Genomic DNA, 16,383 nt, shown 5'->3' on the forward strand with positions numbered 1-16,383 from the left:
CGTCAATTACTTTTACATTAAATACATTAATCATGTAGGCTATTAAATGTCTGATAATAGTAAAAACAATCCTAGAAATTCCAAAAATGTCCTCAAATAACAAATCTTGTCAGACTAAATACCCCAAATCAAATTTTGCTTTTTATGTATAATGTACAGTATCATCCAAATTGTTAAAGAACAATTGAATCATCATTAAACCACCTTCTGCAACTCCTTTATTAAGAATTGTATGCAAATATTCATTTACGCATTATGCAATCAATTCCATAACTGTTTTTATTTTATGTGTGTGTTTTTGGGCTGTGCAATAATACAATATTGTGAAAATAAAATCTACTGATCAGTTGTTAGATGCTTACAGGGAAGGTACCAAGCAATAAAGCCCCCAGGGTTAGACCCAGACCAGAACATCGCTGGTACACGATAAGCATCTGAGCCAACGAGGTCACCGGGACACTTTAACTGAAAAAAAAATCCATCAGGTTGTCAATAACACACAAGCTGTGGTCTGGGTTTGTCTACCAACTAAAACACAAACAGTTGAGATATTATATTCCTGCAGTTTGTAAGAATCCAACCATATCATATTGATTCAGTTCATTGACATTACATTTGGTCAAACATGATTTGCTGATCAAGTGTGCATGACATCTTCCCAGCTATGCTAATACTGTAAACTGCTAATGCCCTGTAATGGAAATGAACAGTACATGTTGAGGTACTTTGCTTGAGTATTTCAATTGTGTAATACTTGTACTCCTCTATATTCATTTGACAATACAAGTTACTGTGCAGGTTCATATTATTAATACGAAATATAAATAGACATCAGCTAGTTAAAGTTTGCTTTACCTTTACCAGCTCAAACATAAATGATAAGCACACAAACAAATAAAATGCATTATTCCAAAAACATACCATTCTGCTGAACGATTACTTTCCATTGTGGTACTTTAGGTATATCTTTATGCTTATACTTTTGCACTTTTACTTAAGTTAAACACTGATGCAAGACCTTTCCCTGTTACAGAGTATTTCTACACTGTGGTGTTAACTTTAGTAAGTACAATATCTGAGTACTTCTTCCACCTCTGGTAAATCCCTATAGTGTCAGCATGTTTCTATACTGATTATATATTGCTGTGAAAAATAGAGTTAAACTGTATTTGTGATACAACTGGCTGGAAAGGCCAGCAGCAGTCCTTCTGAGAGGCTTATCCTCACTCCATTAAATGTTCAGTGGAAAGTAAACAGGCTGTATAGGCCATTGATTCTCACTCAGGCAGCGCTTGAAAGCTTTCCAAGAGTAGGGACAGACACTGGAGTGGAAAGGATGTAGTTTGTTATGATAAAAGAGGAAACAAATCCACTTTGGTTAATCATGCACAGACTGAGTGTAAATCTTCTCTTCAGTTCGTCTACAGTGCGTTGTTTAGTCAGTTAACCCGACTGCCTTCATTTCTACAAGCTTCACTTTATCATGTTTCCTTCATCTCCTCTGAGGCTTGACAGATATCATTTAGAAGGTTTTTCGCTACACCAACCTACATTAATATTACATTAGCTGCATGCTGTATCATTGCATGTCACAAGTGCATGTCTGCATGACCTACATTTATTCCGGGGTCTTAATTGCGCCCCTGGTAGTGGCAGGCCAGATGTGAAACAACTGCCGCACTGTGAAGGGAGAAACACTTTGCCCTGAGCACCACCCACATCCACACATCCTCACCCTCACTCAGGACTTCTGGGTACTAAAGTCCCACTTCATAAATATGTGCATGTAAACACAGAAACACACATGTAGTATCTCAATATTAGCAGACACACAGGAATTCCATCTCTAAATGGCAGAATGAGTGGCCGCAGCCCTGTATGTATTTGGACTGGATTTGTTACTCAAAACAATCATATTATACTTATCTTTACTTTTTATTTCAAGCCACCATGTTTTATGTAGTACACTATGTGTATCTGATTAGTAGATTGCTATATGAGAGAGTATTCTAATGTATTCTGTATAGTTTATAGTTTGTAGATACCCCTCTGAATACAGTGTATGTCTTTATTACTGAGAATATGTATATATATATTTAATTTAAAGTGTTTAATGTTTATCTGCTGCGACAAAAAGATTCCCCAACTTGGGATAAATAAAGTATCTTTCTATTTATCTATTCATCTATCCATCTATCTATTATTTTAATAGTCAATTAAGTTATTGCTGTAGATGTACTCACATGTTTCTGGCATTGTTAAATACACTGAACAAAAATATAAACGCAACACTTTTGTTTTTGCTCCCATTTTTCATGAGATGAACTCAAAGATCTAAAACATTTTCTATATACACAAAATAACCATTTCTCTCAAATATTGTTCACAAATCTGAAAAAATCTGTGATAGTGAGCACTTCTCCTTTGCCGAGATAATCCATCCCACCTCACAGGTGTGGCATATCAAGATGCTGATTAGACAGCATGATTATTGCACAGGTGTGCCTTAGGCTGGCCACAATAAAAGGCCACTCTGAAACGTGCATTTTTGCTTTTTTGGGTCTGGGGGGGTCCGAAAACCAGGCAGTATCTGGTGTGAGGGGTAGGGGTAGGGTTAGGGTTAGGGTTAGGGTAATGTTGTGAATCTAGTGGCCCATGGTGGTGGTGGGGTTATGGCAGAGATGGAGTACTCGAGTCCTGGACTCGGACTCGAGTCGGACTTGAGTGCCGATTTTCGGGACTCGTGACTCGACTCGGACTCGCGCACTGATTGACGCGACTCGGACTTGGACTCGTGAATTCTCGCGCAGGATGACTTGGACTCGGACTCGTGAATTACCCCCCCCCACGATGACTCGGACTCGACTCGTACATTGACGCTCCGACTTGGACTCGGACTCGAGCACATTTTCTCTGGAGTCTGATGTCCTCTATCCTGTATGGCGAGTTCACGTACTGGGCCCCGCTATTCCAGTCTAGAGATGTCTACAGACACACCCCGCATCATGCTGTATGCTTTCACACATTCTGCTTCCACATTGGAAAAGAGCAGCGCAAAATGCTCGTTATGTGGAAACAATATAGAAGAGAAGGCTCCGTAACACATTACTCTAAGGATCGAGTTCAGACATATAGGCTGTCTTGAACACTATCATCAGAGTAACGTGATCTAATCAATAAATAAAGATTCAGCCGATAACGAAAGCACATGGCTACTTAACATGCAGAATGACGTCATTTTGCATGCTAAGTAGCCATGTGCTTTCTGGGGATAAATCTTTATCAGTAAACTGATTTAACCCGTAAAAGTTCCTTCAAAATAAGAGTCCCAATCTTATTACTATCAAAATAAAAGTGCAAAACGAAAACTTTACCATAGGAAAATATTGGCATACAAATATAATCACTTCTCTAAAAGGTAACTCATTTTAAATATAGTTTATTTATATATAATAATAATATTAATATTAGAAATAAGCTTTATATTTGTATAGCACCTATTACAAGAATTGTAGCCAAACTCGCTTCACAGCAGTTCAATAGACAGATTAGTATAACATGACAGGATAAAAGCAATGTAGAGGAGCAGCTACATTTCAAAACATATATCCACGAAGATTAATACATGAAGACTTGTCACTCGGACTTGACTTGGACTCTTCTTAAGTGACTCGGAATTGGACTCGGACTCGAACACAGGTAATAATGACTCGGACTCGGACTCGACTTGGACACTCCTTGGGTGACTCGGACTTGGATTCGGACTCGACTACGACTCTCCCTTGGTGACTCGGACTTGGACTCGGACTCGAAGAGTGGTGACTCGAGGGTGACTTGGACTCGTGAATTGGTGACTTGACTACAACACTGGGTTATGGTATGGGCAGGCGTATGTAATGGACGACAAACACAGGCCACTCGATTCATAACATTACCCTAACCCTAACCCTAACCCTACCCCTCACACCAGATACTGCCTGGTTTTCGGACCCCCCCAGACCCCCCCAATAAAGCAAAACTGCACGTTTCAGAGTGGCCTTTTATTGTGGCCAGCCTAAGGCACACCTGTGCAATAATCATGCTGTCTAATCAGCATCTTGATATGCCACACATGTGAGGTGGGATGGATTATCTCGGCAAAGGAGAAGTGCTCACTATTACAGATTCTTTCAGATGTTTGAACAATATTTGAGAGAAATGGTTATTTTGTGTATATAGAAAATGTTTTAGATCTTTGAGTTCATCTCATAAAAAATGGGAGCAAAAACAAAAGTGTTGCGTTTATATTTTTGTTCAGTGTATGTGTAGAGGTCATGGGTCCCACTTGGTTTTGCATTGAAACCGACTGTGTCAGAATACCCACTCTTTGGTATTACTACCGTTCAGTTCAACCATGTTTTTGTGTCTAAGTAATGAAAATATTGTTTTTGAAATTGGTCCGCTATTGAGAGAGGTCCTCATCCTGCAGCCTCTAAACTGGTTAGGGCAATGTAGGGCTAATATAATCCTGTTTTGCTAATGACAGGCTCAGATTGGTACAGTATTATAAAGGTCTGACACAGTGGCGTAACAAGGTTGTGATTGGCCCGGGTGCAAATATTGTTCTGTTTTATTCTCCGCGGTGGATTTAGCAACATGTAGTTCTCAATGTACACTTGTTGCTGATGGTTGTGGTTGAGGAGCTGTATATTTTTGCATTAATATCTGTAGCATGGTCAGTAGCAGTAGCAATATCTACTGACTACTGATCATGCTACAGCAGTGAGCAGCAGAGGTGGGGAGAGGCGGGGCTATGGCTTATTATCAGGAAATGATCGTATAGAGCGTACACACGGAGCCGTTTGGCCCCCCAGAGCGTTCCGTCAGCAGATCTATTCACCTTGGGACCCGTTATCGTTTTAGGGGTCCGTTTCCGCGGTTCCGTTACGGCCTCGTGTGAACGAACGGGCTATACGAAAGAGAAAAGTAGCAACCCGTTTCGTTCCCGTGTAAACAGCACCTAAGTTAACAGTTAGTACAAAGCTGGAGCCAGAACTAGCTTAGCTTAGCATAAATCCACAATAAGATACAAATAATTGCAAGTGAGGTTTTCCAAAATGTAATACTATTCCTTTGAAATGAATCGGTCTTCTGTTTCTAATAAAAATGTGGATTGCAAAGCACATCACATCCTTTGTGACACTGATTTCCAGCTACTGTAGCCTATATGAGCTGCCTGCCACCTTTTTGACTTGTGTTTGCTAATAGATAAAGATTATAGATGCAAATAATGTATGCGGATTAAGAATGTTTAAACGTGCATATACAAATGCTTCTACATCTGAGATAGTGTCTACCGGTTTTCGCTTTCAATTTCATTAAGAAAGAAAAGTAATAAAATGTATGAAACTTGACATGTAGACTGAGATTTATGAAATGGTGCCTTGTATTTTCACACAAATGAACACACGAACTTGACAATGCTCATAGAGAAAAGAACATTCAAATGGGTTTTTTTTGTTTCTCAAACTAGTTTCAAATCTCAAGGCAGCAGTCCGTCTTTGAAAAACAGCAACGGGTGTCTAAAACATTAGCAGCAGTCAAGCCAAGGAGCCAAATGCAAATCTTATCAAAACACAGCTGCTGCTGCTGCTCCTGCTGTTGTTCCTGCTGCTGGTGCTGGTGCCCTATTGCTACACTGGCGAAAACACACTCTTCATTTTAAATATCTTATATACAAAATACGTCTGGACAACACCAATTCAAGAGAGGCAGGATTCTTCATTCTTATATGTGTACATGTGTTCAGACACTACTCTATCTACAGTGCTTGCAGCAACACTACAAGTGTGTGGCAGTGCGATCAGTCAGGAAGTCAGAGATCAGCATGGGAGAGAAGCGGCTCGAGGAAATCCATAATATACTGACCTTTTTTTTTCAAAGCAAACCTGCTTGTGTCAATCACTTCCACTTGGCAAATATTATTTTAACGGTGTTGTGACAAATTGCTCTTCCCCACGTGTTTGCTATGAAGTGTCTTCAATGCTATTTTCTATGAAAAGTTAAAGGCTTTGATAAACTTTTCTGAGTGCTTTTTCGAAAGGGATTACAACTGCTCATGTGGTAGTAATTCGAGAATCTATCTGTATGAACAGCTTTTTAGTTGGCCCCATTCGTGGTTGTGTTGTTGATCAACACCATGGCGCTTGGCTTGTCGTTGGTTGTTGACGTGAGGAACACGCCAAGCTTTCAGGCTTTGTGTTCCATGTTGCATGGATTGAGTTTGGGGTCATTCTGCGGTAAACCGTTACTGATACATTGCTGTAAAGAGTGAAACATTTAGCAAGCAATCTTAAAATCTTGGCCATATTTGTAATGATCTGCTGGTTCAGGAGAGGTTCCACTCGACTTGTTCACATAGTGGCAATGATTTTTGAAAATAAAACGCAATAATTTGTCATTCCTCTCACTGCCAACAAATCACTGTTTGGTAAAAAAGCAGCTTTTAAAATCTGGCTACAGTCCACACCTGATACCAATCTTGTATTTCAAAATAAAGCCGCTGTTTGTAGTGAGAAGAACAGTGCAGGTCATTTGGTTGATGAATAGTTCTCAGTGCAGTGAAACATCACAAGCTATGGGAACAAAATGCCGGTGAGATTAATGACAGTCTGGAGTTTCTTTTCATCCTTTCATACATACATAGTCTGAATGTTAATTACTGTATTTCATCAAACCAAAAAACCATCAAAGACTGCACGTCTTTCCTCTTTCTAACACCTTTGCAAATTCCTGTCTACACTTTTTTCCCCCTTCCTTCTCCTTCCCTCATTAACCTAAGATATGTTTTTGATATGATGTCATTGACTTCAATCCAACTCGGCAACCCCAATAAGAAAGACTTGCAAAAGAAGCCCGTGGGCTGCATTAAAACCAACATGGATACACGAAATGTAAGAAATTGCAGGCCAGAACCAAGACACTGTCTTTTTTTTACCATAAAAGAGTCAGTATTATGTATACACAAACTGCAGTTGAATTAGCAAATTGAAAAATTGTAAGTGATTGATGCCCGGGGGGAGAAAATGGATAGATAATTATTTTCTTGTGAGCTGGTCAGTGAGATATCAAAAGCAGCAATGAAAAGAAATAAAAGCATTGTGATACAGTAAGTGAAATACAATCAAAATACGTAAGATGCTGGATGAATGTATTAATGGTTGAGGGTGTTAGATGGGTATCTAGGCCGTAATATCAGTCTCATCACAGTGTAATATGGCTTTAATAAAGGTTTGATAATATATACAATGTGCAATATATCTCTTGAGATACAGAGTGTCGGTTAAAAAATAAAGTTCATATGTAAATATGAAAATGTTGAAATTTATAATTTTAGCCTAGATATAATAATACATTGTTAATTTTTCAAAATATTTATATGTGCATGCCCATTAAAGGGCTAAATGTTTATTAATAGTGTGCAACATCATGTTTTTAACACATATAAGTAGCTAAATCAGGCCAATTAATGCCATTGTGAGAAGATCAAGGCTGATATTTATTAATTATAATATTCCACTGAGCCAACACCGGGAAAGGCCATTTTAATTGTCTTTAAGAAACAAGGATATGCTGCTTACTGCTAATAAATGCTGCTCTTAGGTGCATTTAAAGTACATTGATTATACACAATTTTCTTTGATTGTCTGTCTGTTTATTTAGCTGATATATTTTTATTATTTGGAATATGTGCACTGCAGTTAAGCTTAGCGATGTTGTCCCTCATTTCTTCTTATTTAAGATTTTTTGTATTTAATCAGACGCGAAAAAAACGTAACATTTATCTGCAATATATACATATAGGTCATTTGCTCTCTCAATCAACGAATAGAAAACCCATGTCGGTTGACCACTAATCGTAATATCTCCCACTGGCTCTCTCACTAGCTAATGAGACCGTATGTCAAAATGCTGGAGATGCTGAGAGACATTCCAGCACCAACCTCTGGTTAATGAAGGTAACATTAGGCAGGTCCTCGCCCTGTAATAACAAGGACAGTCCTGAGGGCTCCATGCTCATACCGGCCTCATTCCAATCGCTCTTTTCATCACCACTGAAGGCTTATTGGGATTTGAAGTGAAGTGCTGGGTGTGCTTTAGAAGTGTTCTGATCAAGGCTGCCAGAATACATTTTGATAAAAGAATTTCAAAGTAATGTCATAAAATAAAAGCGGATGAATGTGTAAAGAAATCGGTACCACTTTACAATAAGACTACCCTTATAAAGGATTCATAAAGGGTTTATAAGTAGCTTATGAATTACATTGTAAACACTTTATTAATCATTAAGAACAATTTATAAACCAGTTCTAACATAGTTGTCATACATCAGCACAGGCTCACTATTTGGCAAGATGACTAAGCCTTATATTGGCTACTTAGCGAGAATCAACTCAGTGAGCAACAGATACCAAGGATGCTGGCTGATGAAGAACATGAAGTAAGCTAGGTAGCCAATATAAGGCTTAGCAGTACAGATAAATGTGGGCTCACTATTTGGCAAGCAACCGGTCACAGTGGCCCTGTTTATCTCATGTCTTATAAAAGCTTATTAATGATTTATAAAGTGTTCACAACCTAATTAATAAATGAATTACAAACTATTCGTAAACCCTTCATAAGGGTAGTCTTATTGTAAAGTGGTACCAAGAAATCTTAATTCATTATTCTAACGGCCAATTGAACTGGACGCAACTGCAGCTTCTGGAATATCAATTATAGAAGCCGAGTCACCGGGAGCATATCGATTCCATTGATTATTATCCGGCTGGCTGGAGAGGAGATGACTCACACAGACGTAACCTTGAGGAGGTTACACTATTGCTATGACCTTTAAAGGTGCCCTTTCAAAAATATTAACTCTCCCAATTACTCTGGAACCCTGAATCCATGAGGACCATTAAAGCATTTCAATCATCACTAGCCGGGGTGAACATGTTGTAGGGCCACAACTGTAGTTCCAGTGGCACAGTTTGAATACGAAACAAACATAAACCGAACAAACTCAAACATTCTTAAATATCAGTTTATCAAACAATAAACCTAAGGCGTGAGATGTCTTCACAGTTACGTCTGAAAACTATAAAGAGGAGATTCATTTGAAGAAGTAACAATCCTCATTGCACAACCATAGCTGGACGCTGACCTCAGAAGAGGATACTAAGACAAACAGCCCGGAGAAAACCGCAAACCCACGGGAATTTCTGAGCTTTAGGAAGGCGAGTCTGTCTCGATGAGCGTAGCTATGTGCACCGTTTAGGACCGTTTAGTTTAAACCTACAAGGAGCATCTCTAGATGGTAAACATGTTGTTACAATTTAGAACACAACCACTGTCTAAATAACTCATACTTAAATTACATGGTATTTGTTTAGTAAAAATAGTCTCTGGTTGATGTAATACTTTCCTGAGGGGGGCAGTAACCATGAACCTTCATGATTATTCTTTTATTTTACTCAGCTTTATGCTTCAATTAAAGTTGTTTTTGTGAATTATTTTAGTTTTAGCTAATGCTTGAGCTAAGGATTATGTTCATCATCAATTACCTGGCAGATTATTATTTTAGATATGTCAAAAAACATCGGGAAAAATGTCCATGCCAGTTTCGCACAGTCAAATGTGGTGTATTCAAATTCAAATGTCTTGTATTGTCTGTCGAACTTCTTAGAAATACGCTTTAATATGATTTAAAACTGAAATCTCCCTATTTGAGAGACTGAAAACAGCATTCTCTGCCATTGTGCAAGCAAAACATTTAAACAATTATTGGATTATTAAAATAGCTGTTTTGTTTGACGATCATCGAATTGACGTTGCATTGTGTGCCGTAGTTGCGCCTAAAGAGGTCTTTTCTGTGCTTTAATAAAACAATGCAATAAAAACAACAAAAATAGATGGAGAAAATAAATGAAAAAATGCTGTGATTCTATTTTTAAAGATGAGGTTGAAGGAAGTAGAATAGGTGTGGGAGGATCCTTCAGGCAAGGAAAATGCTACCTTTTGTGGGGCAAGCAATCTGTTATTGATCATCCTGAAAATGAGGAGTTGTGTGTGTACGTATATATATATGTCTGTGAGGAGGTCTGATGACCTGTGAACTCTGGGCCTGCGGGCACTTGTTAACGCTCTCAGTAGCTTCCCTTCCCCAGGGTTGGCAGCACCGCTCGGCCTCACGGCCTCACAGGAAACCAGTGAGTAAACAAGGGAAGCAATCATGAAACGCAGCTTTCAGCACACAATCCCAAAACACACATTTAAAAATCGAGCTTGCGCTAACACCATTATGTATGCATGTATGCACATTCAGTCAGAAGCAAACAATTGCAGCAACGTCTGCAGGGGTTTGAGGGACTACAGGGATACAGTCTCGGTTTTTCTGCCTGATAAGTTCCTGGGGACCTACAGTAAGTTCACACTTGTTTTTATGGGTATCATGACCTCGAAAACACCTGCATCAAACAACATTCCTTTGGCATAACCTCATCTTGACTGAGTCTGTGGATGCTCTGGGTAACAGCGAACACATCATTGAAGGCTTAAAGGTGTTTGTTCAATAAACCTTTTCAAAATATAGAGACAAAAATGGCTTAAAAAGTCTAGAAATACACCTAAAACCAAGTTTGAAGCATGGGTGAGAGAAATATAAATGGCTCCAAAGCCGTTAAGCCATTCAAAGCTGAAAAAGCACTGTGTGCCGCAGAGTTCCTGCCAGCCATAAAGAACAAAAAAGCACATACTAAATTAGCGAGGAACCAGAGCACCGCTTGATAACAGAGTCGTTTCTACACATTCAGTCCGTGTGTGTAAAGCAGTTAATGAGCCACACCTTGACTCTTTCACATTTTCCCACAAAAACAACATTACAGAGGATGCTTTTCCAACCAAAATGGTCTCCAGTGAAGCTTATCAGTTGTATTACCTCTAAGGAAGGAAATGACAATTCCACCCCACAAACAAAGGAATTCTCGCCAGCGTGCAAAGATGTCCCAGCAGCCCCACCATCCATGGCGAAGGAGTGCTCATTAGCAGTGGGACTGGGCTCATCACTGTCACCACCACAAAGACTGCAGGGAGTCTTGTTAGCTTAGAGGAGCACGCGGCGGGCCAGCTCCCCCACAATCAAGCCATCATTACTTAAAGTTCTGTATCCAGTATTTTGGGTCACAACGGGCGACCTCTCGCAGCCACGAGTGTCAATCGCCAAACAGCATGAGTAGGTACACGTGAACTCTGACCTTTTTGAAACCAACTCAGCACACCGGCCAGATGTCTCAATCACACTGTTCCCAATGGAGCTGCTGCACACGCCACTGATGGCATTAGGCGGTGTTCTGCAGGTCTCTGAGCCCCTCTTGTACTTTCTCCTCCAATGATAACACATGGACGAGGGGGTCTCGAAAGATAAAATAATCCTCAAAGGGCCTCAGTCACTTATTGCTAAAGTAATTAGCCTAGTTATTAGCTTAGCTTCAGTAGTTTGGTTATTATTAAGATATTAATCCCATCAGCCCTGGCAGAACTTGGAGCGTTCACAAAGCATTCAAATCCTGTTGGAAGCTAAACCAGCATTACGAAGAACAACAGGATGAGCCTGTTGTTCTTTTATTTTCCCATGGGTCCTTTTGAGTCAGTGTTTACAGAGCATCAAACAAAGCAGGTGGAATGGCGAGGCCGATCACTCTGGGGATGCATCATTTCGATGCGCAGGATGAAAGGGACAAAGCCATCTCGACACGAGCATACTTTTAATGGCCGTCATTTAAATTATTATGTATCACCCAATTACCGTCTGCAGATTTATTATGCAGAGAATAAAGTCCCAGCGAAGGGGAGTTGCAGGTTTCCCTCAGTTCAGAAGTCACTTAACAGTACGGCTCTACAGCTTGCCGTTTTAATGATGGACCTTCGTACGGTTTTTTTATAGTCAAGAAGCTTTACAACGAAATGAGTTTGTGTACATTAAACACAATTAAGCTGGAAAAAACATGTAATCATTATGATTGCAATTTGTTAGGCATGGCGTTTTTTCAAGGGCAGGCATTTAAACCTGGCAGCTATCCTGGATATAATGTAAGAAATCCCTATAATCTATGGTGGGATGTGGTAAACACAATAAAGGATGAACATTCTGCTGATTTTCAAGATTATCTGGGCTTGGGAAAAGTGGTTGTTTCATGTCAGGTGTGCATTCGCCATATTCTCTGTCAGAGGATTAGAGAACTCTCCTGATGTGTATAGAATAGCTCCAATCCACTTCAGAACTTTTGAAATGCTCAGGATTGCGCGCTTACTATGTTTGTCAGTTGGAAAATGTAGAGAGAAAACGAACTGGAAAATTGGTGTCATACACATTTCCATGCCCTTCATGTGGTATTGCAAACTTAAGTGTGTTGCTTTCTTTTGAGTCACCATTACGGAAATGAAAGAAAACAGTTTCTGTAAGGCTGAATCCACATGTTGACACTGAGCAGCTTCTGGTCACAGAAAGGAATTTGGTGTTTCATCTTTGTTTGGAAAATGTTACATATAAAAACACTCATAATATGTTAATTGTAAATAATTTGTCAAACCCTATAAGAGTTAACCCACATTTGAGCTTAAACTATGGAAAAAGCTGCCTCTACACTGTAAAAGAAAAGAAGTCCAGTGCCAAATAAAGCCATCACTCAGAGTCAGACACTTATCAAAGCTCTAGTGCTGAAAATATATTGTTCTTTTGTCAGTCTGTGACCACTGCTAATGTTACTGACAGCTGTCTTTGTGTACAGAGTGAACAAGACGGGCGCAAGTGGGGAATTTGAGGGACTCTTCGAATTTCTAAAAACATTTGTGATTCGGTATTTTCCTTTCCCTGTGGTTCCAAGAAGAGACTCATTGGCCTTTTGACAGATTATTTACTGAAAGTTGTGACATAAATTACTACTTTACAATTACAGACAGTAATAGCTTAGAATTTGAGAAATATGTGGAAATATAAGAAAGAACGTGTTTATTTGTGGTATTGTGTTCCTTGTGTTTAACTCAAAATGTGTTTTGTGGGCCGTGTTTACCCACAGCAGGTGTATGGTTAAAATAATTTGTCATCTTATATCTTGCCTCAGGCTACCTACTATTAGTATATTAGTGCAACTGTGTTACGGTTGTTTCCTATAAATGCAGTGACTATGACTCAAAGGATTTTGTCGACTAATCGATTGGTTGATTTAATCGACAGTTTCTCCTCGGAAAATCCAGCAAAAGCTCACATTTCAATTTAACAGAGACGTGCTTATATGTTATTTTGAAATAAATGACTTATCAACTAAAGTAATCTTTGTCAACTAAGAACAAAACCACTAATGACTTGAATTATTGACTGAGAGGGGGCAGCCTTTCTAAATGATGTGTGTCTTGGGTGGAGGTGGTGATGCTGCCTGAGCCAATCAAATCTAGATGAACCTGAGTACGCTGTCAACACTCCAACAATAACTTTTCTTTGCTGATGTGCACCCAACCTCCACCTGCAGTATCAGTGTTATATCAATGTTATGCTTGAGTTCATTTTCCCAGAGTGAACCTTGACCCTCCAACAGAGACACAGCACCAGCATACAGTATAATGGATCATCCAAAGTTTATTTGTGTCTGTCTCACGTGTTGGTAAGCAATTACATCAGAAAATGTATATGAATTGATCAGTTGTGGACTATTTAATGGTTTCCTAACTATTTCAATAATCGATGTAGTGCTTTAATTCATTTTTAAGAAAAAACTGTAAGAACTAAACCTTACCCTTACCCTCCATTCCAGCATCTTAACTTTGAATATTGTTCTTCTTTGTTACTCCTCTTTGACAGTACACTAAATATATTTGAGTTGTGGACAAAAAGATATATCTGAGGACGTCATTATGGGCTTTGGAAATCACTGATCATCAAGTAATTTATAGACCAAATAGATAATTTAATCAAGAAATTAGACAATGATAATAATGGTAATAGATGCAGCCAGGCTGTGGAATACTGTATACAGTGTAGCATACTCAAAAATGAATTGACAAAATCTAAGAAAAAGCTAAAATACCAAAAGACCAAAGTTAACTCTTAATTTTTTCCCACAACAAAAAATACAAGTTCCTTCAGAATGATCTATAGTGATTATACCAGGCATACAATTGCCACAGCATGGATTACTTTGTTTCCATCCATTAGAAGTAACACATCCTCACTGGTCAGACTGGTACAAAGGCTCTATCCAAGTGTTCCTCCTGCAACTCATGCAATGTGTGAACCCATTGACTGAGGATGATAACCAACAATGTCCTACTTTGACTCCCCTCATGCATTTGAACATGCCGTTGACGGTATTAAACATGCCCTTGCATATACCGACTCTATCGCTCTGTTCTTGCTCTTTGCACCCTCATTGTGGATGCATGTCCACGGGTGTGATAAGAGCTGCTTGTAAAAGGCTGTGTTGCTGTACTGCAGCAGAAGATGTGGATAAATGGGTCACTTTCAACAAGAACGCAGCATGGGTCAAGGGGGCACCTACAGATTCTGCTGAGGACAAGGTGACAGAAATACCCTCAGGTGGGCTTGATGGATCAAACTTTGCAAATGCATCACCCCTATTCCATCACATTAACAGCTATTTTTAAAACGTCCCTGAAACACATAAGGAAGTCTGTCTTGGGAGTAAGTAACCATACCTGAACAAATGTGTAGAAATGCCAGTAGACAGTAAATCCCCGTCAGACACGCAGGCATCATTCAAGAGCAGCTGGTGTAAATCCAGTTAGAATGCGTGTTGTCTATTTCATCTAAATCGCAACTTCCACGGGTGATGGGGATCCGGGTGAAGGAAGAGTTCCTGAACTCCGCAATAACACAGATAATCTTACTCCTCGGAGAGTGAATCTATATTCGAATCAAAGTTCGGATGCATCGTAACTCGAGAAGTAATCCACACAACGCCACTTGGATTTTCACCCACTTCCAAATGCTGAGAATTCATCTGTGATCGTTTACTTTCACTTCGGGAGAAGAATAGTTCTGCGGCTGAATGGAGAGAAATAATCCAAAAGAGAAACGCGTCCTCCAGTTGCAGTCACTTTGCTGGTTTGAACGCGTAGTTTTACCCCCTGGTTTATGGGACTGGCGCTGGTTGGATGAGGCGCCGTGCGTCTCTGCGCGCGGAACTGGTTTGCCTTTTTTCTAACCAGTCAGAGGCTTTTTACTGTTGTGCAGAGATTCCTGCGAGTCAGTCTCCGTTTAACCGCATAAGGACACATTCACAACACGAGGCTCCACTTCAGCAAGCTCTTCCCTTATGAAAAAAGATCCAGGCTGCCTCATACAAGATAAACACATATAATAAAACTGCTGCAAACTATGGAATGGAACGTTTTAATATTCCCATAATTTAATTTGAAATGACTCAAACTGGCTGCACCAATCAAACGCCTTGTTTTAAGTGTCTTTCCTAATCCAATATCATTTTATTCAAGGCAGAATTACCAAATCAGGGAAGTATTTAATATTTAAAAGTGTGTTGAAAGTGAATCATGTAACCTTGATGAATGATTTATTGCATCTGCTATCAAGGCACAGGAACACACACTCTCACTGTGTCCTTATTACACCCCTAAGGGAGCAGCACAGGGGGAAAGAGTATTTATAATGATGACCCTGTTCCTCCATCGGCATTGTGCCTCTTCTTCCCATGACAAAAATCGATAAAGCTTTCACCCTCTGACCTCTCAACACACCACTGGGAAATTAAATGATTTTCTAAGTGCATTAGAAATGTGATACCTAACAGTGCTGATATCAAACATGGTGGGTAATAATCGCATAGCCTGAGTCAAGTTATTCTTAAATAAAAAATAAATTTTGATAAGTTAATAGGCTAGTTACTGTGTATCGCTGACCTGGTGAGCCTCAATTATGTCTTCTTGTTGGGGGTTGAGGTTAGCACTCCCTCTGCTGGCTGCGGGGCTGCAGTACAGTTAGGGTTGGTTTTTAGATATTGATATTCCATGATAAAATAGTTATATCTTCATTCTTCCCAATCCCCAGAGGAGGAAGAAATTACAAATACAAATATTTTAGAAGATATTCAATTAAAAGTAAAAGTAGTACAACTACGATTAAGAAAAACTCTGCTATAAGTAGAAGTCCTCAATTCAAAATGTACTTTAAAGTGCAAAAGTATTAACTTAATATTGTACTTAAATAAAAGTACTCATTCTGCAAAACAGCAGCGCGTTATCATTATTAATGTCGAGGACATATTATGCTAATTTCCAGGTTCCATATTTGTATTGTGTGCCTCTACTCTGACATGTCTCCATGCTTTAATGTTC

At 39.3% G+C, this 16,383-nt stretch overlaps 1 protein-coding gene across 1 annotated transcript in view; it reads right to left on the reverse strand.

Moving 5' to 3' along the window:
- LOC117458859 (roundabout homolog 1-like) overlaps nucleotides 1-15,163 on the reverse strand; it is a 127,759-nt gene extending 112,596 nt beyond the window's left edge. Inside the window, exon 1 of the mRNA XM_034099553.1 lies at nucleotides 14,728-15,163. Coding sequence (XP_033955444.1) covers nucleotides 14,728-14,788 — 61 coding nt within the window. The 5' untranslated portion in view covers nucleotides 14,789-15,163. The remainder of the gene's footprint in view (nucleotides 1-14,727) is intronic.
- Between the last annotated feature and the right edge of the window lie 1,220 nt (nucleotides 15,164-16,383).

The sequence above is a fragment of the Pseudochaenichthys georgianus genome, chromosome 14, assembly GCF_902827115.2.
Source record: "Pseudochaenichthys georgianus chromosome 14, fPseGeo1.2, whole genome shotgun sequence".
NCBI lineage: Eukaryota > Metazoa > Chordata > Actinopteri > Perciformes > Channichthyidae > Pseudochaenichthys > Pseudochaenichthys georgianus.